The following is a 21765-nucleotide window of genomic DNA, read 5'->3' on the forward strand; positions in this document are numbered from 1 at the left end:
TTTCGATCATATTATGATTTCCACCAGCTGAAGATGTATTTTCAAGGACTCCATCCATATTGACATGTTTTGACCTCTGAAAGATCAGCTGATAAAACAATCTACCCTCAGAGTTAATTAAGTAGCTGTTCTGGAGCTTCAGATTATATCATACAGTATAATCTTCATCAGCAGATAGACTTGTCCTTTGTGTTTAAGAGTACCTGGATTGATATCTCTTTTAAAATATATTAATTGTTTGCAAGGCCAGTTTATTTATGGAACATATTTCTGGAACTGGAGAGTTCAAAGTGCTGTTCGTAGAACAACAGGGGCATTTTCAATATAATTGAGCTAAAAACAGTCATTAAACAGGGTTTTTACAGGTGGTATGAAAAGTCCTTGAAACTGCTTGAAATTAAGGTCATAGGATGACAATTTGTCACCCTTCTGTAGAATGATGTCACAAAATATAATTTTGATTATTTATAACACAATTTAAGGTGATAAGTGTAATAATCAGTATACCCTGTATAAAAAGTAATTTAACCCAGACAATAACCCTAAAGCACGGGGCACGGTACGGATGGACAGTGTGAGAGCGCCCCAGGCCCGTTTGTACTCACACTGCCTGGGCCTCGGTGAATGCTTCTTGCTACCTATACGTCATCACGCCGTAACACGTCACACGCATTGATTGACGTCATCGCGATGCGTTGCTTTGTTTACAAATCTTTCCATAGACCTCAGAGTTTTTGTGCTTCTTGTCCGACTGTTTTTGAATATTTTCATCTGACCAAATCTGCAGTAAACACTCCACCTCCGCATCACACCAACGTGAACCTTTCGCCGCCATTGTTTTAAATGTCCGAGCATGGCTTTGGCCGGCAAGCGTACCGCTCCTAGGCACGGTACGGTTGCACTCACACTGGTCAAACGAACTAGACTTTAGCTGTGAAACGTGCTTGGACACGGTACGGATGGACAGTGTGAGTGCGCTCTCAGATGTGGCTGAGGCACAGGGTAGCTCTGAAACTCGGGCGCTTTAGTGAGGTATGTTTTGTGCCATTGTCCTCCCAGATCCGTATCCGTGACCCCAATCAGGGCGGCAGGGATATCACAGAGGAGATCATGGCAGGGGGCTCAGGGAGCAGGAATTCAACGCCTCCTGTCAGCCACCCCTCCTCTACCCCTACACCCCCACAGGTATGCCTCCCTGACACACTCTGTAGTTACAGTTGTAGTAGCGTAGCATTAAGAGTAGCTGATAGGCCAGATTAGGCACTAATCCTCTCTGCTCTACATCATGTATGTGTGACAGGACACAACCTTTGTTTCTTTTGTAATTTATTCCATTAATTTCATTAACATCACACGCAACCAGGGCCTGACCAATATGGGATTTTTGAAACCAATAGCGATTCAGGAGGGGAAATATTTACAGATAACCGATATGGCGGCTGATAAAGTGAATTTTTGAACTACAATGAAATAAACCTTTTTCTTTGTGGATTTTGCACCAAGAACTTAAAGCCCTGTGTAACACTGTCAACAAATCTGAAAATGATCAAACAAAAAATGAAAGCAAAAATTAGCTAGACAGTAATGTATGTTCAGGATCAGTCAATTGTTGACCATTTACATAAAGGATGAATAAAAATACAATAAAAAGCTATATGACACCATTTCTAAATCACCACAATTTCTGCATTATGTTCTGTAAAAAGGTTTTCATATATAGGCAACGTGAATACAATATAATAAATATCTCTGTGACAGGCCAGTATCGACTGAGTCATTTATCAATCTGGCTAAACACAACTTATGCAGACCTGAAGGCGGGGCCATGACATGTTAAAACCACTTTACACTTATAGGCCTTTGAGCCAAACCGTGCCATGCTCATTTGTGTTTCCATTACCCCTCTTAGCGTGCCGAGTCAGGCTCAAGATGGACCTTGTCCGGAGTAGAGCCAAAGCTGTGTGTTCAGCTCAGTACTTTTGTAGCTTTTAACTGAATCTCTGTGGTCTGAAGTTTATTTTCTCCCCTTTTTGTACTTTCAGATATCTGTTTTATTTTACCTTCATGTTTGCGTTCAGCTGTAGCAGTCGTGTTAAGTTACTGGCATGAAAACCTAACTTTTCCTGATTATTCTATCTCACAATAAAGTCAATAAACAACTTTTTTGTGAAGAATTTATTGGAAATTAAATGTGTTTATCCATCGCTTTATGACAGCTTGGCTCATTGACTTCTAAATAGCAGTAGATTTGAGAACAAGAACGTCTGTAGCGATATCCTGCATGTTTGTGAATTCAGTGACATTTCAATAAATAATGATAATAATAATAATATATATATTATAAAAATATAAAATACAAATATGGCCAAAATTCACAGAGCCACTACAAATAAGTACTTCCTTCCAACTAGTAGCCCTGTTGTAATGGAAACACTAATCCCTGCTGTGTTGACGGGCCGAGTCAAACCGAGCTGAGCCGAGCCAGCTCATGTGTATTAAAAAACGGCATTACCTTTCTCCTTATAAGTTCACTGTAATCTTAACAGTTAACAGTTAACTGTTTTAATCTTACACCTGCTTCTTTTTCTATCACTGTTTCTATTCACTCACAGTAAATTACACTTGTGCTGTCTGTATTCTCCCGCTCCTTCTACAGAATTCACTCTCTTATCTCACCTGTCTGTTCTTTAAAATGCATTGCAGCCCCTAATTAGATGTGTAAAATGGTAACCAGCAGGGCTCTGGGTCATTGTACTGAAGCTGAAGACCATTGTTCTAACGCTATTGGCACATCTTACTAAATGAAAGCCCAAATCAGACAGCTTCTCTGGATTCTGAAGGACATTGTGACTTCTTCTTCCCTGTCTCCTTCTGTGGATGTTAACAGTCTTTCCTCTCTTTCTCTGTCTTTTTGTGCCCCTTTTGATTTATTTCTGTCTGTATCTTTCCCTCTGTCCCTTTCCTCTGCATTGGTCGGAGCTGTTCCCCTCCTCCTGCCATTCCTCCCACATTGATCTTCATTTTCTGTCTTGTCCTCCATTACTGTTCTCTTAATCTAACCACACCCCATTGGACTCCTTATTTCTGCTTAACCTGCATTTGGGCTTGTGTATTTGTTTGTTTGTGTGCGTGCTTGCCTACATCTTTGTGCCTGTCTCTCTGGGTTTCTGTGTTGCTAGTTTTTATGGCCGCACCCTCATTATCCTCACATTTTCTACCTCAAATCGCAGCAGCAGCTGAGCAGCAGCCAGACTCCAGAGCAGCAGCAGTCGCAGCAGTCGCAGCCTCCTCCGCCACAACAGGCCCATCCTGGAGGCTTTATGTTGGAGCCACCGCAGCCCCAACAGCCACAACAGCCCAAGCAGTCGTTGACCACTGGGGCTTCAGACACCAAACCGGGGCCAGGTCTGCACTTACCCCTCTCTTTCTTTAAAACACATCCACAAGTTGTCCTAACAAGTCTAAAGCAAAGTTTGGACCAACTGCAAAGTGACAAACCCGTTTCAGAACGTAATTGGGAAAAGCTTCAGCGGTGTGAACCATCCCGTCTCTAGCCAACAGATGGTGTGACCTATGAATCTGCTTTTCAATTCACCAATGGCTGATTTTAGAACATAAGGCACGTCAAGTCAGTTACAAACTCTCAGCTGGTCAAAATGGCAGTTTTGGACGCAAGCTCAACTGAGAGGGAGAGAGAGAGAGGGGGAGAGGGAAAGGGAGGGAGAGAGAGGGGGGGGGGGGGTGAGAGAAAACTTTAGTCAAGGAAGTTAGAGAGTTAATGAAGAGAGGGAGTGGTGTTAGCGAGAAGCAGTAAACCTGAGAAATAAAACGTCATTTAATCACTACTAGAAATGCAGCTGTAGCAAGTATCTCCTTATCACTGTACTCATTTATGTTCTAAGGGCGCACTCACACTGTCCTTCCGTACCGTGCCCAAACAGGTTTTACGGGTAAAGCCTAGTTCGTTTGACCAGTGTGAGTGCAACCGCACTGCGCCTAGCTGCGGCCAGCTGGCCGTCCACGTCCCGTTTGAGAGAGATTGGCTTTTGTAAAGCGTGTTTGCACATGTACGAGCACGAGCATGCACACGTGTACGAGCACGACGCCTACGGCGGCTCTCACGTCATTTTATATGCGCCTGTTCGGACAAGAAAAAGAAAAAAGACGGACCATGCGCGGACATTTAACAACAACAACAATTGCAGCGAAAGGTTCACGTTGGTGTGATGCGGAGTGTTTACTGCAGATTTGGTCGGATGAAAATATGTCATCGCGATGACGTCAATCAATGCGTGTGACGTGTTAGGGCGTGATGACGTATGGACAGGCAAGAAGCTTTTGCGCGAGGCCCTGGCAGTGTGAGTACAAACTGGCTGGCCAGCGGGGGGAGAGGGTGGGGGGGGGCTGGGGCAAGTACGGGCGGACAGTGTGAGTGCGCCCTAAGACGCAACAAATTATAACCAGCCACAAAAAAGCCTGAAAAGTCAGAAGTTAGAACGGAAGTACAGATAGCTGTGCTTTTGAGATGATGCACCACCTCGTCTCCTTGCATTAGTGTAAACTGTCAGGGTTCAGGACGTTGGAGACTGGCCCTTTTCAAGTAGTTGCGAGTTTCAGATTGTCTCTTTGTGAACCTTGAGTCTGAGCTGGGCTTAACGGTCTAACCAATGCAGTTTATGTTCATATTGTGAAAATATAACATTAGACCCTCCTCTCTGTTTTACTGCTTTGTTATTACCTTCTATGTCTGGGATTCTTCTTTATTTTTGGCATTATTGCCCTCCTCATGTGGAGCAGCAACCCCATTAACCCTCCACTCTTTTGCTCAAACAATGATTACAACACATCTTAAGTATCACTTTTTTCCCAGAACACGCTGCATGTCGAATGATTTCACTTTCATTTCACAGTGTCGTGTCAGCAGGGCTCTCCGCTGCCATTTTAAACAGCATTTCTTAGCATACCTTTTGGAACCAGTTCTAGTTTATAAGTGAACTTCAGACTGCAGGTTTAAGCTGCTGGTTTATGGAGCCTTGAGTTGTCACAACCATGAACTTAATGTCCATCCAAGCATCTTAACATACACATGATCTGTTTGAAGAGACTGTTAATCACTTTATATGATGAAAATATGGCCTTTGTGTTTATCTGAACACTTCTTCTTCCAGATGATACGCCAAAACTGGAGCCAGTGGTCCAGAAGTCTTTCTCGCCTGGGCTTGTGCAGCTTGAAGCCCCCGTAGAGAGACTTGAGGCCAAAGCTCCTGTACCTGAGCCCTCTTCTACCGTTGAACCAGAGCTTCCCTTCCCCGCCTTGATGACTGCTCCCGTCACTCTCCCCCTTTCAGTGGCCAACAACAGTGAACGTCCCTCAGCCAGGGAGTCCACTGCCTCAGCCTCTCCACCCTCCTCCTTGGTCGGGGAGCACAAGCCCTCTTTGGCGCCACATCAGACACTCAACACAGACAAGCCTCTCTTAGAAGCCCCAAGAACACTGGCTGCCTCGCCAGCACCGGCTCCCAAGGCTTTGAACGGCCTTGCAGACTCTGGGACTGAGCTGGACACCCTGGCTCATGAATCTTCTCTTCTGTCTTCAGCTGCACTCCAGCCCCAGGCCTCTGCTCCTGCTTACAGAGAGGCCCCCTCCTCTGAAACTTTGCCCTCTGACATGAGGCCGGAGTTGCCTGTTGTGCTCGCTCCTATGGCACCTGTGGCCGTGGTACCAGTGACCCTGACCTCAGGCGCTGCCCCAGCTTTGCCGGTTACGATCCCCCTCGGCCTTCCGCCTCTAGTGCAGGCCACAACAGAGGCCGAAGAGCTGAGCAAGTCCTTAGATACTAAAGACCTCGTCCCTAGAGCAGGGACAGAGGCACATGGAGGCATTACTGACAGCAAAGCAGAGTCTCAGCAACAAGCACTCACCAGGAAGAGTCCCACTACAGGTACTGTATGTGGTACATTTCAACTAATGTAAAATGTATTTTAGTCTGGATAATTTGATTAACATAAAGTATTTCAACCTGCAACAGAGAAGTCAGGACTATTTGGACTGAGTGTTTTCTTGGTGACAGTCCAGCCTAAAATGAGAGGCTGTTTTCATTGTACTATGCCAGAAAAACTAAATTAAGTCATTTCCATCCTCTAGAGTGTTATATGAACGCCCATATAGCACACACTGCAAATATTCTCTCAAGAAGAAATGGTATAAACTCTCAGCATGGTCCAAGTTAGGTTTAGTTGTCATGCTTTCAGAAAAACCTGGATATAATAAGAGAAAAGTTGGAGTATTTTAGTGAACAACATGCTTGTTTTGTGACATTCTCCACGTGTTGCAAGAGAATGTACCCTGGGTCACATACATGTCACAGTAAGCAGCGAAGTAGCTCAGAGTCTGCTGCAGAGCGACACCTGACAGACCAGTAGAACCAAAATGTCCCAGCATCAGCAGCGTCTGTAAGGAACAATAATGACTTATGGTCTGTAGACATGTTCACTTGTTGTTGTAATTAAAAGGGAACAAAATGTTGTGCAGTCATTGTGACCCAAAGCTTGTTAAATTTTATTAAGGGAGTTGTTTTCCTCTTCATTCAACAAATCATTTTAAGTTAATGGGGGGGTTTGATCTCTCTACAGAATTAGAGAATGTTGTGATATACCTCAAGATATGAGAAATGTTACTTCGTCCCTGTCCTTTATAACCTTTACTTATGTATTCTTATTAGTTTATTATGTTCTTGATTTGTTTAAACTACAGCAAGATCAATTTATGACAAATAAGTGCCCATAAGTACAAAATTTGAAAAAACAGAAATAGCAGAAAGGAACTTAGTGTGAGCTGTGCGTTAATCTCCTTAAAACAATGATTCATTGTAGGGGGGGGGGGGGGGACCTACCTTTTTATCTGTGTTGTTCTGCTGTTACATAGTATTTGAAAATAATGTTAAATGTTTAATTCTTGTTTTATTTCGGCCAGATATGGGGAAGGTTTAACATATTGTGACTATGCAGACGTCATTTTAAGTGATTTTCCCATTTGCAACTAACAGTTCTTTTTGTCTTTCAAAAAGGTCTCAAGCGCAAATTTCACTTTTAAATCTATTGTGGTTGTGTTGTTTGGTGACTGGCTGATAATATGTTCCTGTGATTGTATTTTACTGCAGTAAATCAAACTGCTTCTGCTATACCAAAGACCTGGAGGAAACCAAATGTAGCGCTCTCTGCTGGAGACACGACTCAAAAGGAGGATGAGGTAAGAAAAGAGGTCCAAAACCAACTTAACATTGATTTTGTGCGATATTGTCACCACCATCGTGGCTAATATCTCATTTTGGAACAAGACTTTTTAAAATGCCTCCAGAGTATCTAAGGATCGGGACAGAGAGGGTGAGAGACAGAAGAGGAGAGTCACAATGTGGGCAATAGTTCAAGTGGAAAATGTTTCCGCATGTGGTGGGGTAAGCAGACATAAATGACTTTGGGGTGTTATCGTTCGAGAACAACAGGGAGGAGTTATCCATCTTCTTCATTGCTCACCCAGCCCACACTGTATGTAAAATCGTGTCTTTCCCGCTCTCATTTCCTCTCCTTTTATTGTTCTTGGCTTGTAACTGCGGGAGAATTTTCCCACCAACAAATACCTGTGTCTCAGACTTTTAAATGGCTTCTTTTGCACTACAAGTGAGGAAGTAATGTTATTTTATGCAGAAACGCATATTTTACACACATCACAAAAAAATAAACTACCCACATTAAAACATCTTGGACCATAAACAAATGATTTCATTGCAGTTGACGTAATAAAAGTTTATAAAAGTCTAACAATTTTAGTTCATAGAACATTTTATTAAACAGTGAAGCTGGCTTATCACTGGACTGAAAAAATGACAAGAACAATCTCTTTTTCAATGTGCGTATATGGTGTTACATGTACAAATAATATTTCAGATGTAGAGAAAATCATACACAGCAAAGTTCTCTGCTTTGTACCACCAGTGGTACTGTACCTACTCTGACAAACCTGTCTTTTGTTGGTACCTGACCCAGTCTGCACTCAGCATTCTGTCGCCTCTCACTGATCCCTGAGTCCCCTCTCTTCCCTCCTCCTTTCTTTGTGTCCATCCCTTTCACCTTGTCTGCAGATGACCTCCTTACAGCTCTGTAACTGATAATTATAGACGGTGTTATGTGCTAATTTTTAAATATGAGAGCTACGTGACAGCAGCAATTAAGCTGTTAGGAATTTATTATCTTGCTAAATGATAATAAAGCAGCCCATAATTCTTACCCACAAATAATAGGAATCTGAAAACTGAACCTTGCCTCCACACAGGATGAACCCAGGCCAGGAGATGAGCCTCCTGTAGACCAGGACCTGCAGTCGGCTCCTCTGAGCAGCAGCCCGGTACCCTCAGTCCTCGCCTGCACCCCTGCTCCAGATACTGCCAGCAGCCCCAAGGTTGACGGAAAGCCTTCCGCTCCAGAGGAGAACGGTGAGGCCGAGATGGAGCCTATGAGGAACGGGGCAGGTCACACTTCAGAGACAGAGAGCAGCGACAGCGGAGCCACCCCTGGAGACAAAGAGAACTCCACAGGGGCCCCACAGGACATGGAAGGTCAGAAAGGCCCTGTTCTTTGGATAGACGCTTAAAGCTACTTTAGGCAAAACTGTTTGATCAGTAGCCACTCTGATTTCTGAGTTGATATTCAAAATTTGAGCCCAACTGACTCTTTAATTGTGTTTGTTTCATGTATGTTTGCTCTTTTTCTTTACTCTTCCCTCTCAAACCCTGTTTGGTGGTCTAGACCTGGCCGACCCCAGTGGGAAGCGTCAGTATAACAGGGACTTCCTGTTGGGTTTCCAGTTCATGCCCGCTTGCATACAGAAGCCTGAGGGTCTCCCACCCATCAGCGATGTGGTTCTGGACAAGGTAAGCCAGTTGTTGTAAAAACACTCAGACCATAGTGCCTTAAACCAAGTCATTGTGGTGACAGTCCATTTCCACCAGGAGGACCTTCTCTAAATGTAGCTTTTATAATTAAAAATGGCCAGTAAATTATCTTTGTCCATTATAACGGTGTCGGTCTGTATTGGGCTCTGTAAATCGAAATGCACGTGCATGTTTAAAGTTTTGTTTTGAATGAAGTTTAATCAGGCAACAGAAAATTAACCCGCATTAGGTTAGATAACCATTTGATCTTTTTTTTTCTGCCTTTGTATCAAAAGAGGTTTTTTGGTATTGTTTTTTTACACTGGTTTCAAGGTTTAAAATCGTGCCAACCTTAGGCCTATATCATTGTAAATTCAATGCCATTGGGTTTAAGACTGTTAGTTGGACAAAACAAGTAATCGGAAAATCTCTCTTTAGAGAAATTATTCAGAATTTACTAAGGTTTTAAGGAATAAACAATTAAGCATTTATTGATATTATGTTCATCAATAAGGAAAGCAGTCATTAGTTGAAGCCGTAGTTTTGATTAAACTTCATGAACCAGGATTGTTCATCATTGGCTCACAGCAACAGGCAGTGTTTCAGAGTTTGGTTCATTCCTCTAATCCACACATATGTATGGGGGGAGCATATGCCCCACTGAAATGCTGTTTTGATTAAAATCTCATTACAATTATGTCACACTTGGCAGTGTTAAGAGTATGTGGCCCTCCCCCACCTCTCCAAAAAAAGAACAACCAGACCGGCGATGTGCGATCCCGAAGTTTCATTTTCTCTGAGGGAGAAATTGAAATCTCATTGGGAAAGAGTGGAGAGGAAGTCAAGGACAGCTGAAAGACAAAGAGCTGGATTTGTTCTTCTCTCCTCCCCCACAACACTCTCTCTCTCGCTCTCTCTTGCGCTCTCTCTCTCTCTCTTACTCTTTCTCTTTCTTTCTCTGTATCTCTCCCTCTCCTCCTCCCCTCCCCTCCCCTCCCCTCCACATCTGGTTCTGACTTCTCTCACTGAATGGCCCGCTGATCGGGCCGAGCATAATTTATCACCAGTACAATGAAAATGCCTAAACTAAAAGCTGTTAATGTACCAGACTGTCATTCACAACAGGTCACCTTTAAGGGGCCACTGGGTTGGAAATACACACACACACACACGCACACATACCACACATACACACATACCAGGCTGACTGCTTTTACCCTATTGCCAATATTATTAGGGAATCACTGCTCCCCCTGCTGTTCAGCTCATCCAATGTGTTTATGTGTGTGTGTGTGTGTGCATGCTGATGTACTGAGTTTGTGTCCTGCAGATAAACCAAAACAAGTTGCCAACTCGAGTGGTGGATTCCAGCAGGGTGATTTCTAGAGGGCCTGATTTCACACCTGCCTTTGCAGATTTTGGCAGGCAGATGACAGGGGGACGATGTGCCACAGTGAGTCACGTGCAGACACACTCACACATGCTCAAGCTTCCACACTCATTCAAGTCAAACACACCATTTCTTACTTTAGGTTTCCTCTCAACACACAATTTGTCCTCATGTTTATTAACTTATTTTGAGTGAAATTTAAATGGATACTGCACATCTTTCAAATCTATCCCCTAATTGTCGGTGGATAATGGGATACAATTTGAGGTACTGTATACTAGTGGGTTTCAGTCAATGTCCATAAATGTGCAGTGGCAGAGTCAACACAGCCACAACCATTGTTTGATTGGAATAAATCTACTCAACACATGAGAGTGCGTCTGTACTTCTAGACTATACAGGGTTCAAGTAGAGCATATTTCATATATTTCACAATAATGAGCAGAGTCTGGCAGAGAATGGTTGACTCTTAAAATGATAAAGAACTGTCAGCTAAAAAACAAATAGATAAACATATACATTGTTTTGTTTGAGTTTTTTGACGTTTTTCATTACAGATAGACGATGTGTTTTTGTAACTGGTTATTGTTACTAGTTAAAAGAAAAATCATGTGCTTTCCAACTAGTATCGACAAGTAATTTTGACGTGCTGTATTCTTCACAGCATATGGCCATTGGAGCAAGGAGGCCTCCACCCAGGAAGATCATCATGAATGTGTCTGTTAATGATGATATTCAGCTGAAAAAATCAGAGAATGCCTGGAAACCTGGCATGAAGAGGCCAGACGTCGCCGCAGACGATCCTGAGGCACAAAGCACACAGGTAGGGCCAAATATTCACACGTGTGTACACAAATACGCAGACAAGATAGTCACAATGGAGCTTTCCATACATCAACACCAGTTTTTATTATTAATGAAGAGTTTTATATTATGGAAAATTTGGTCTAATTCGATAAAAAATAGAAAAGAAAATGAGTCTTGTTATTTGTCACTGTTGTGGGAATTTTGGATATTTGTAATTCATAAACATAGTTTTGTCAGGTCAGACACAGTTCAGTGTCTCCTCTGTCTCACCTTCTTAATGGATAATGCAAATAACTAACTCATGATGATATATATATATATATATATATATATATATATATGTATATATATATATGTATATATATATATATATATATATATATATGTATATATATATATATATATATGTATATATATATATATATATATGTATATATATATATATGTATATATATATATATATATATGTATATATATATATATATATATGTATATATATATATATGTATATATATATATATATATATGTATATATATATATATATATATGTATATATATATGTATATATATATATATATATATATATATATATATATATATATATAGTTAGTTAGTTAGTTAGTTAGTTAGAGTTAGTTATTTGTGCATCGGTACCCTGTGTTAGAGACCTTGTGATGAGAGAGGTTCAGAATGTTCAGAATTGTTATGTCTAAGGCATGTTTTTGTTTGGTCTAAAGACGTCACCCAACTGAGGCTTATCGCGTCCTGTCTCTTCACCTAAAAGACTGTGCAAGATTTGGCTCATCGTCATTCCTGCTAGACTCTAACTTTGTGAGGATGCAGGGGTGAACGTATTTTTGTCTGCAGAGGAAAATGCTTTGGCAAAATAAACCACGGAGAAAAAGCTGATCCTGTTTGTTGATCTTTATTGAAGAATCCATTTCCACAACATCAGTAAATGATTTCCTACTTCATTAGGAAAAAACTTAACAATAATGAGACACTTATGAGTAAAAGTATGCATTTCAGAAACTACCAGTAATTTTAATGACATGTCCAAGTTCATCTTCATATGAATTCAGATTGATTGAGCTATTGATGGCCTCATTATGACTCTTTCCTCTCAGGAGCTCTTCAAGAAGGTACGCAGCATCCTGAACAAGCTGACGCCTCAGAAGTTCAACCAGCTGATGAAGCAGGTGACGGACTTGACCATCGACACAGAAGAGAGGCTCAAAGGGGTCATCGACCTGGTCTTTGAGAAGGCCATCGATGAGCCCAGCTTCTCTGTGGCATATGGAAACATGTGCCGCTGCCTCGCCATGGTGAGCAGGTCATCGTGTCGACTTTAGAGTAGAGAAAACAGGCAGGAAATAAAAAAATGACCTCCACAGTGGTCCATTTACCGAACACAATATGGGAATTTGAGTACAATAATAAGTCTTAAAATAACTTTTGTGAATTCCACGTACTGTGCAGTTTACTGTATGTGTGTGTGTGCAACCCAAATGAAACCAACACACACTATCTTCAGTAGAGGGAGGTGAAAAGAAGGCCTTCTTCTGTTACACTATTTGGATTAAATTTGTCGGTGGTAATAAAAAGGGAAATATGTCATCCCAATAATTCTTTAAATTGGTCACTATTCATAAAAAATGCATTTCTGCAATAAGGAATCCTGTTAGCAACAATGTGAGAGAAACATTTTATTTTTTATGGATCTATCAGTTGGTAGCCCTAACCATGCATGTGCATCCACACACATATAGGGCTTTATACTGCCTTGTCTGTTACAAACCAGAGTCACATATTTTTAAAGGTTTAGTTTGTCACTTGACTGTCTACTGTTCCTGTACAGCTTAAGGTGCCCATGACAGACAAACCCAGCAGCTCAGTGAACTTTCGCAAGCTGCTGCTAAACCGCTGCCAGAAGGAGTTTGAGAAAGACAAGGTGGACGACGTGGTGTTTGAGAGGAAGCAGAAAGAGCTGGACTCTGCTGCATCGGTATGTGCCAGAATTAAGTCAAGTGTGACACCCAAATTCATACTGTACCAAAGCATTAGTACAGGAGAAACAATGAAACTTTGCCAAAGATGCTTTGGGAAAACCTCTAAGACAAGCCTTTTTATTAATGTTCCCCTTGATCCCCTCAGGCGACGGAGCGTGACCGGCTTCAGGAGGAGCTGGAGGAAGCCAAGGACAAGGCCCGGCGGCGTTCCATTGGTAACATCCGGTTCATCGGTGAGCTCTTCAAGCTCAAGATGTTGACAGAGGCCATCATGCACGACTGCGTTGTCAAGCTGCTGAAGAACCACGACGAGGAGTCTTTGGAGTGCCTGTGCAGGCTGCTCACCACCATCGGCAAGGACCTCGACTTTGAGAAGGCCAAGGTGAGCAGAGAAAAAAGTTGTTTTATTAACCGAGCCAGAGTAGTTCATACTTCAACAATTTGGGAAATATGCTTATTTGCTCCCTTGCTTGTTAGATGAGAACATTAATATCACTATCATGTCTTTATGGTAAATATAAAGCTACCGTGAAATGAAGCTACAACTAAATATTCAAATATTTAAATTTAGGTCAAGCCCTACTGAATTTTTGCTGTTGATTAGTACTGAAGCTCAATAACTGGTATACGGGACAGCCGCAGTAAAATCTTCTTGTTTCTGTGGCTCAGTTTGAGTCCTTGTTTGCAGGGATGAAATCTGTTCATCAGCACAGTGTGTCAGTATGCCTCTGCTGAAATGCCACAATAATAAATTCCTCCGCTTGGTTGGTTACTTGGCAAATAAAATATTTGTCGGTGGAGGGGATTCCAATCTACAGCGACACAGTTTTGAGAGGCATAAAAGAGAAAGTACTAATGGGTTACGCTTTGTTCTGGCTGAGTGGCTCTCCTGTTGACATCTGTGACTGCTAGCTGGACGCACCGAGAGTCCTTAGATGCTTTGAGAGACATAACTGACCCGAGGGCCTTTCTGCTCTCCCTCTCTGCTGTACTGATGTGTGGTTGGATCCTCATCATCTACAGGTCACCCTGCAAAAGGAAAGCATGCTGACAAGCAGAGAATCTGCTATGAACTCGCTTTGTTTTCCTTTTCTGTTTGCTACGGAAGGATTATTACACTGTCTACTGACTTAAGTGTAATTTTTGTACATTAAATCCTACAAAAAGTGGTCATAAATCATCTTGTCCTTCAGATGAGTTTCATCAGGTTTTATGTGGCAATTATCTGAACATGGCCGTTTTAATGTCGGGCCATTACAGTGCTTTAGGTCTGTACTTTCTGAGCTATTGCAGTTTTAGTTCTGCCATCTCCCAAATTGTTCAGAATTTAATCTAGTGTGGTCAGGACAGCCTCTGCTCTGAATAACAAACCGACCAATCTGTCATTTTAGTGAAATAATGTTGAAATCCCTGAAACCCACTGTGCAGTATATTGAATAGAGAATTTAACCTTCATGTCTCAAATTAACTTCTCTCTCTTTCTCTCTCTCTCTCTCTCTCAGCCTCGGATGGATCAGTATTTCAATCAGATGGAGAAAATCGTCAAGGAGAGGAAGACGTCATCCCGGATACGGTTTATGTTACAAGACATTATAGACCTCAGATTGGTGAGTGTTTGTTTTGTCTGAGTGCTCTCATTTTACCACAGAGGTTTATTTTATTGATCTCTCTGACCTGAAACACTATGTAATTTGGTATCCTGCTCATATTGTGCTAAATAGATGTCTACTACTGCTTTTACTCCTGAGAACACATGATACAGGTTTTTTAAGTAAAGTAGAAGCTAAAGAGCTACTAAGATTTGAAGCAGAGATGGTAACAGTATTATATCATTGATTTATCTATAAATTTCCAGATGAATGCTTCTGAATTACAGTACAATTACTGTTCTAAAGTACAGGTTTGAGGCTCTTGTTTTTTACTTGAGTATTTTCTTTTCATGGTACTTCATACTTCTATTCCACTATTTAGTGGGAAATATTCTGTTTACTCCACTACATTTATCTGATAACTTAATTAACTAGTTACTTTATCATATACACTTGTTCTAGAGTAAACACACAGGCTTAACAGTGACAGTTATAGAAAAAAAAAATACTTCTGTGTCAACATTTTCTTTTTTCAAAGTAGAGAGAGACATTGTGGTGGTTATTTAACCAGACTGAAACGATTGCAAGAGAAACAACAGGCACAAAGTGAGCTGTTGTGGAGAAGAGCGATGAAATACAGTCTACGAGAAGCAAGCAAAGAAGAGCGCAGCGGGAGTGTTGTGGCTGAGCACATCTCAGCGCACCGGTATTTGACGCTCTGAGACAGTACCGTTGAGATGCAAGAGAGGACAGCAGTCAACATCGGCCACTACGGCCAGGAATTACTTTTCCGCATAAGTTTCTACTCAAAGGGCCAGTAAATATTCCCTTGCGGGCCAGATCCACGCGCATTGACTGACTGACTGAATGACACACAGATTCGGTTTCTCAGTATTAAAATCAATGCCCTTAAAACATTTTCAACTGCCATTAATTCTACCAGATATAATTGTGTTAAAACAATATAGTATATTTTGACAACATCATGCAAGTAAACTATTGTGCACCCACTTCTGTTTTGCTGTAGCTGTAATACTGCAATACGGACTCACCAGATATAGTATAGATGAATCGGTATATTCTTTGTGGTTTAAAGTCAGATTAGGTCTGGGCAATATGACAAAAAGAATATTCAAGACAGTTCGCTCTTTGAATCATTATCTTTTTCTGCAAAAAGACGACAACACAATGCAAGGTTGTGACAGTTATGTATACATAATAAATACCCATTATCACCTGCAGCTATGACTGTCAGCCTTAGCTAGTGAGCTATCTTTCGTTACCAGACCTCTCATGGCTTCACCTGCTGAGAGTCCAGTCAATCTCTCATCAACAAACATCAAGTTCAGATCAATGTGTTCAGTCATGTTACACTTATCTCCCCTTGTACCTGCTGTGTGCTTTAAAAGGACATTTTTAGTTCATATTATAATTAGTACAGCGTTGTAGAGGGATCAAATGTCTTAACAGGAAAAGTCTTTCATGGTTCTCTCTTACAGTAACTCTTCCCAAAGACCTGCTGTTTGAATCAATGACACTGTCACCTGTAAGACACTGGAAACAGATTCAAGCCCTGTTGTGTGTCAAATTAAAATTAAAATGAGCAAGTCTACTAAGTATGGATCCACTTTGTTTAAAAACGAAAACAGCATGTTCAGCATTGTGCAAATATTAACATCAAATGAAGAGCTGAATCCGACAACCTTGTTAATACATTTTTATCTGAATCTGTCAGTCACGATTGCTGGCTAACTAATCAGTCTTTGTATTCAGGACATTCCTCTGTGCTTGACAACTGAAACAGGTATATCTGCTATGATAGACCCACTGATACTCTGAAGATGTTTAAGGAAATGATCTGGGCTGTCATTTAGGAAAAGAAATCTGTCTGAAACTACTGAATCCGACACGACTGCGTGATTCAGTTCTGAGGGTAATTGTAGTTCTCGTTATTCTTCCAGCACAACTGGGTGTCCAGGAGAGCCGACCAGGGACCGAAAACCATTGAGCAGATCCATAAAGAGGCAAAGATTGAAGAGCAGGAGGAGCAGAGAAAAGTGCACCAGCAACTGCTCTCCAAGGACAGCAAGAGACGGCCAGGTCAGGCCTGTAGTCTAAATCCTCTTTAAGGCTTAGAGTCACGTCGGCACAGCTACAGTGACTCAGGAAGCCTGCAAGCATACAGTCTGAATTCCTGTCCTTATAGCCTGCAGAGACGTTATTGTGCCAAAAAGCACACATGAACCCGTCCTCTTCCCCGCCACCCCCACCCCACTCCCTCCCGTCTTTTAGCCAACCTGTAATATTACATCATGTTTTACACAAAACAGTCAGAAATGTCACTTTCAGCTTTCACAGTTGATTTAATGGATGAAAATGCCATTAGATCTCAACTGAATTAATTTAAAAAAACTGTATTTCATGTGTGTGTCTCTTTGGCCACGTAGATCCAAGAGATCAGCGAGATCAAAGAGATCAGCGTGTGCAGCGAGAAGAGACCTGGAATACTGTGCCCATGACTAAGAACAGCAGGACCATCGACCCCACCAAGATCCCAAAGATCTCTAAGGTGAGACATACAGCTACCAACAAACCCACAATGAGTAGGACACAACACGCCACGTTTCAAACTACTTTTCACATTGATCTATCAATCAAATGACCACGTATTAAAAACTGATTAAAGACTGCCTGAAAGTCTGAGATTATGTGGAGAATCTGCAAGCTGAGTCTTGGTTGAATATTGTCAGTTCTGCATTCTAATTAAGATAAATTGCTGAGTTCGTTCTTCGTGTTATGACAAGTTTGCCTCATATTCATTGTGTTCATCGTGTGACGTGTGTGTTTCTCCACGTCAGTCAGAAGCTCCTTCCTCGGTTGTTGTTGTTCTTTCAGTAGAGAGTTTCTGTACTCAGCAGATAGCTATTTACACAGCAACAGGAGGAATCCTGTGGCTCATCATGTGTACTCAAACACCGGCCCTGATCTACATTATTGTGGTTTATGTTCAGTAGTACACAGTCCCTCTGCTGGATCCATGAGGTAGTGCTTTGTATAACGAAAACGAGTTCCCCTGCAAGAGGAATGTAAATCGGTCTGAATCACACCAGGACAATACTCATTTTACTAATCCTTTCTGCCAGTTCACGTTCACCCTACATGTTATACACTACATGTTGTGTTCTACTTGTCCTTGATTAATATCTTTAATCAAAGGTTTTAACAAACATATTCTTGAGACGTCTTGAATATAAATAACCTTGTGTAAAACGTTGATGGATGGACTACAGAAGAATTTACTAAACAAAAAGCAAGAATGAAAAAGAAATCTGCATATATCAGTTTCCTTTTGTCAATAGATTGTTAGAGCTAGTAAACACAAGCGTATTAGCATCTACATTGATTGATTTGTAGGGATAAAGTTTCAGAATAGTGGTATGACTCTCTCTCACACAAAACAAACCGGCACATATGCGTCACATGACTTCGTTCGTGCGAGATTCGTTTTCACAGGGCAACACTGCAGGAATCAGGACACCGTAGGTATAGTAGTTTCTACAGGTCTTATGGTTATGAAACCGTGACGTTTCGTAACCGTGGTTATGGCAAAATTGGTTAAGCCAGAGATCCCTATAGATTTGTGTTATTTCTGGCAGCTCAAAACATTAAAGTGACAATCATGTACATATAGGTTTAAAGCTGGGTCCTTTTTCTTGTCCAAGATGTTTGTCCTAGTTTGCCTTTGACTTTCAGTTTCCATGTTTGCTTGCAGCTTGTTCTTAAATTATTCTCTTTCTGCAGCCTCAAATGGATGAGAAGATCCAGCTGGGTCCCCGGGCTCAAGTCACATGGGTGAAGGGCAGCAGCGGAGGAGCCAAGGCCAGTGACTCAGGTAAAACAAACACATGTATTAACTGATCCAAGACCAAAGTGGGTCCAAACGTTGCATGAGCAGGAGTTGAAAAACAGTGAAAAGATCACACTACCAAGCACATTTCATCTTGTGTCTCAGAAGTTGGTTCATCGTACCGAAACAATAAAAATAACTTGGATGAGGAGGTATCCTTCCTCCCTCTGGCACTGTGTCTCAACTCAAATTTGACTTACTGACTAATTGTTGACATCAAGATTTGAGTTTTAACACTTGTAAACTTATTTGAAAGCATGTTAGTTAATCATTGTAGCACTGCACGAGGTAAGGTGTCAGTATGTCTTTCCACTGTTCCAAAGATCGGCAACTCTGGTAAAATCCTTAATTCACAGTGTAATTTTGAAAATATGCCACCTCTAAGCGCTTTTTCTTTCCTTGCTGTTTGATGAGCAATCGTCCGCAGAGCAGCAGCTCGTTCTTCTGAGGCAGTCCGTTAAATTAGCAAACTACAACCGGCGAAATACTGAGCCTTTGTCAATAGCCGATGAGCTCGTCCAATCACCCATCCCTTTTTCATGGTGTTGCACTCATTTGTATGCCTCGTGCTGATGGAAATAGTTGTGTAGAGAATGAAAATAGAGGCTGCAAGAAGTTCAAATACTTCTGACTTTCTGAACTCCACACACCTCAGCAATCACTGAAGAAAAAGGAGGGGAGTGTTACATCAATGCTCACCCTCACTGAAATCTGAGTTGGAGGCTAACTAGTGATTTTTTCCCTGTTGATCAGCATTTCATTTTGTATTTCCCCTCTTGTCATACAAGTCAGATATGTTTCTGCGTATACAAGTAAATTGACTCAGGCGAAACAACACTTTAGCTCTAATAATCCATAATCATTTCCCTTGATTTTCTGGTCATTCATGTCTCTTTGAACTTTTCTCTCCATAACAGAACTATCACGGACAGCTGGCCTCAATCGTTACTCTGCACTGCAGTCGACTCCTCCCCCTCAACCCTCCACCACTCCGCCACAGAACACAGACTTTGACTCTAGGAGAACTCTGGGAAGGTAAAGAGCAACAAAATGCTTCTGGGTATTTCATCTCTCACATACGGTAACATCCTGATTCATTTTATTTCTCTCCTACTAGTCGTAGCAGTGCAGGGAGAGAACGCGGCGAGAAACCGCTGATCTCTGCCCCTCCATCATCACGTCCCGGATCGTTCACCAGGGGAGGTAGTTCGAAGGAGCTGCTTGAGAGTCAAACCTCCGAGGAGCCGTGGAGAGACCGGGAGCGAGAGGGAGCTGAGCTCCGGAGACAGAGTGTCACAGAGGACAAAACGGAGCTAGAGCGCAGCAGAGTCAGGGAGCCCGGTAAGACAACGTGCTGCACAACACTGTACACACATGACAATATTTGGATATAATAGATATGAACTGTCCATATTCAGGTTTTTTTCTGGCCCAAATTTGAGCTGATTACGTGCATGAGGTGCCCAGCCACTGAATACTGAACTAACGTTATGTGCACAAAACCACGTCTGGCTCTGTGACTCACGTTTATGATACTTATTCAAATGTGAAGATTGACTGAACAAAACATAAGCTCGATTGCAAATATACCTATTTTGTGTGACTTGGCCACAAACAGGTTGTTTAGCAGTCTAAAACACTAAATAGGTTTATCTTTTGATATTAATACTTGTGGACCAAGTTATAGTTGGGTTTGTTGAAAATGTCGGGCGAGTGAGGGTCTTCTTGGCAAGTGTGCGCATCTGTTTATCTCTGTGTGTATGTGTGTGTGTGAACGTCAATAACAGGGAGGAGAAGTGCTATGCGTAGATGTATGAACTGAACGATATTTATAAATCCAAAATCGCGTTGATAAAACAAACAAACCCTGAATCAATCTGTGGCTCTTGGTGTTTATTTTGTGGCGCTGCGCCACACATTGGTCTATGTATGGGAAACAATGATGGTCATCATGAGTGACTCCCGTCAGGGCAGGCCTACTGAGTAGGTTAATATTTCTGTTAAGGATAGGAAAGGTCAGCACAGACATCAGCAGTCAGAATGAGACCTAAGAACAGCCTATAGCCTCAGAAACTCTGACATGCACCGACCCGATGTCAAGTGGCCCTGGTTGAATCCACTGCAGGTCTCCTAAAACTGTACAGACTAGAAGACATCACTGCTCTGACGGACGTTTTCTCTCCCGAACAGTAACAAGTGACCCGTAAACTGACTAACCTGACTCTTGCCAGATGACTTTCGTTCCTCCTTGCTTCACTCATACATCTGGGATCCCTGCATAGGAAAGTGATTTCAGGAGGCTGGGCCTTATCAAAAATCCTTGCATATGATTGGATAAACCACTTGTCCGTGATCTTCATGGACGTGCTAGTTCAACCACTCACATCGAAACCAACCCGTGACGCTGATGAGAACGACGCAGGGAAAAGACGAACCCGGTCGGAAGAAGAACAAAAGCCTTCAGAGCCGTTCTCTGGTGTTTTTTTAAAGAAGAAATATTCACTAGATTGGACAACAGGGATGAATTAGCAGCATCCATGTTGACGCCGGCTTCCTTGAAGTGAGCCATTGTCTCAATCACAACAGTCACTTCTTTGCTACATTACATATATAAAAAAAACCCGCCTGGTGGTCCTGATTGGCTCGACCACCTGAGATCACTTTCCTATGGATCGATCCCAGATGGTTGAGTGGAGCTAGAGGGAGTCAAGGCGGAAGCAAAGTGGAACGAAATTCATCTGACGTTAACTGACCACTTTCAGCTGAAAGAGTCTGCAGTTGCCATAGTGACGGCAGATGTCAGAAGAGAATTTTAGCTGTCCTCATGATGAATGCCTCTTTGTTTAGGTTTTCATGAATATTAAACATACCGTCACCTAACTGATCAGTCTTTATAGTTTTGCTTGAGTAAATGTGTCAGTGGTGTTTATACGTTGCTTGTTGTTTCAGTAAACAGGAGGAGAGCAAGTTCTTCCTAATAATATCTATCTCTAATTAATTTTCTAAATTATTCTATTTGTCTTTGAAACCTCCTTGTGTAAGCACGTGTGCGTAGAATTTTATTCACCACTTAAAAGAAACAAAACCTTGTTTGCCGTTGTGGGAAAATAAATGACAGTTAAGAGATTAACTCAG

The 21765-nt window shown here is 41.8% G+C and overlaps 1 protein-coding gene across 10 annotated transcripts in view; it reads left to right on the forward strand.

The window, feature by feature from the left end:
• Positions 1–21765, forward strand: part of eif4g3a (eukaryotic translation initiation factor 4 gamma, 3a) — a 69177-nt gene that overhangs the window by 27412 nt on the left and 20000 nt on the right. For 4 of the 10 annotated variants that reach the window (XM_083939252.1, XM_083939255.1, XM_083939256.1 and 1 more), the window contains 17 exons: positions 1060–1185; positions 3231–3405; positions 5169–5942; positions 7161–7249; positions 8330–8612; positions 8803–8927; positions 10258–10380; positions 10982–11140; positions 12253–12450; positions 12984–13130; positions 13280–13516; positions 14637–14741; positions 16685–16823; positions 17171–17292; positions 18525–18615; positions 19548–19665; positions 19748–19971. In XM_083939252.1, the coding sequence (XP_083795378.1) occupies positions 1060–1185; positions 3231–3405; positions 5169–5942; positions 7161–7249; positions 8330–8612; positions 8803–8927; positions 10258–10380; positions 10982–11140; positions 12253–12450; positions 12984–13130; positions 13280–13516; positions 14637–14741; positions 16685–16823; positions 17171–17292; positions 18525–18615; positions 19548–19665; positions 19748–19971 (3235 nt within the window). Of the gene's footprint in view, positions 1–1050; positions 1186–3230; positions 3406–5168; positions 5943–7160; positions 7250–8329; positions 8613–8802; positions 8928–10257; positions 10381–10981; positions 11141–12252; positions 12451–12983; positions 13131–13279; positions 13517–14636; positions 14742–16684; positions 16824–17170; positions 17293–18524; positions 18616–19547; positions 19666–19747; positions 19972–21765 lie in introns of all 10 variants that reach the window. The other 6 variants (XM_083939249.1, XM_083939253.1, XM_083939257.1 and 3 more) reach the window with 2 other exon arrangements.

Source organism: Echiichthys vipera (genome assembly GCF_963691815.1).
Source record: "Echiichthys vipera genome assembly, chromosome: X".
NCBI lineage: Eukaryota > Metazoa > Chordata > Actinopteri > Perciformes > Trachinidae > Echiichthys > Echiichthys vipera.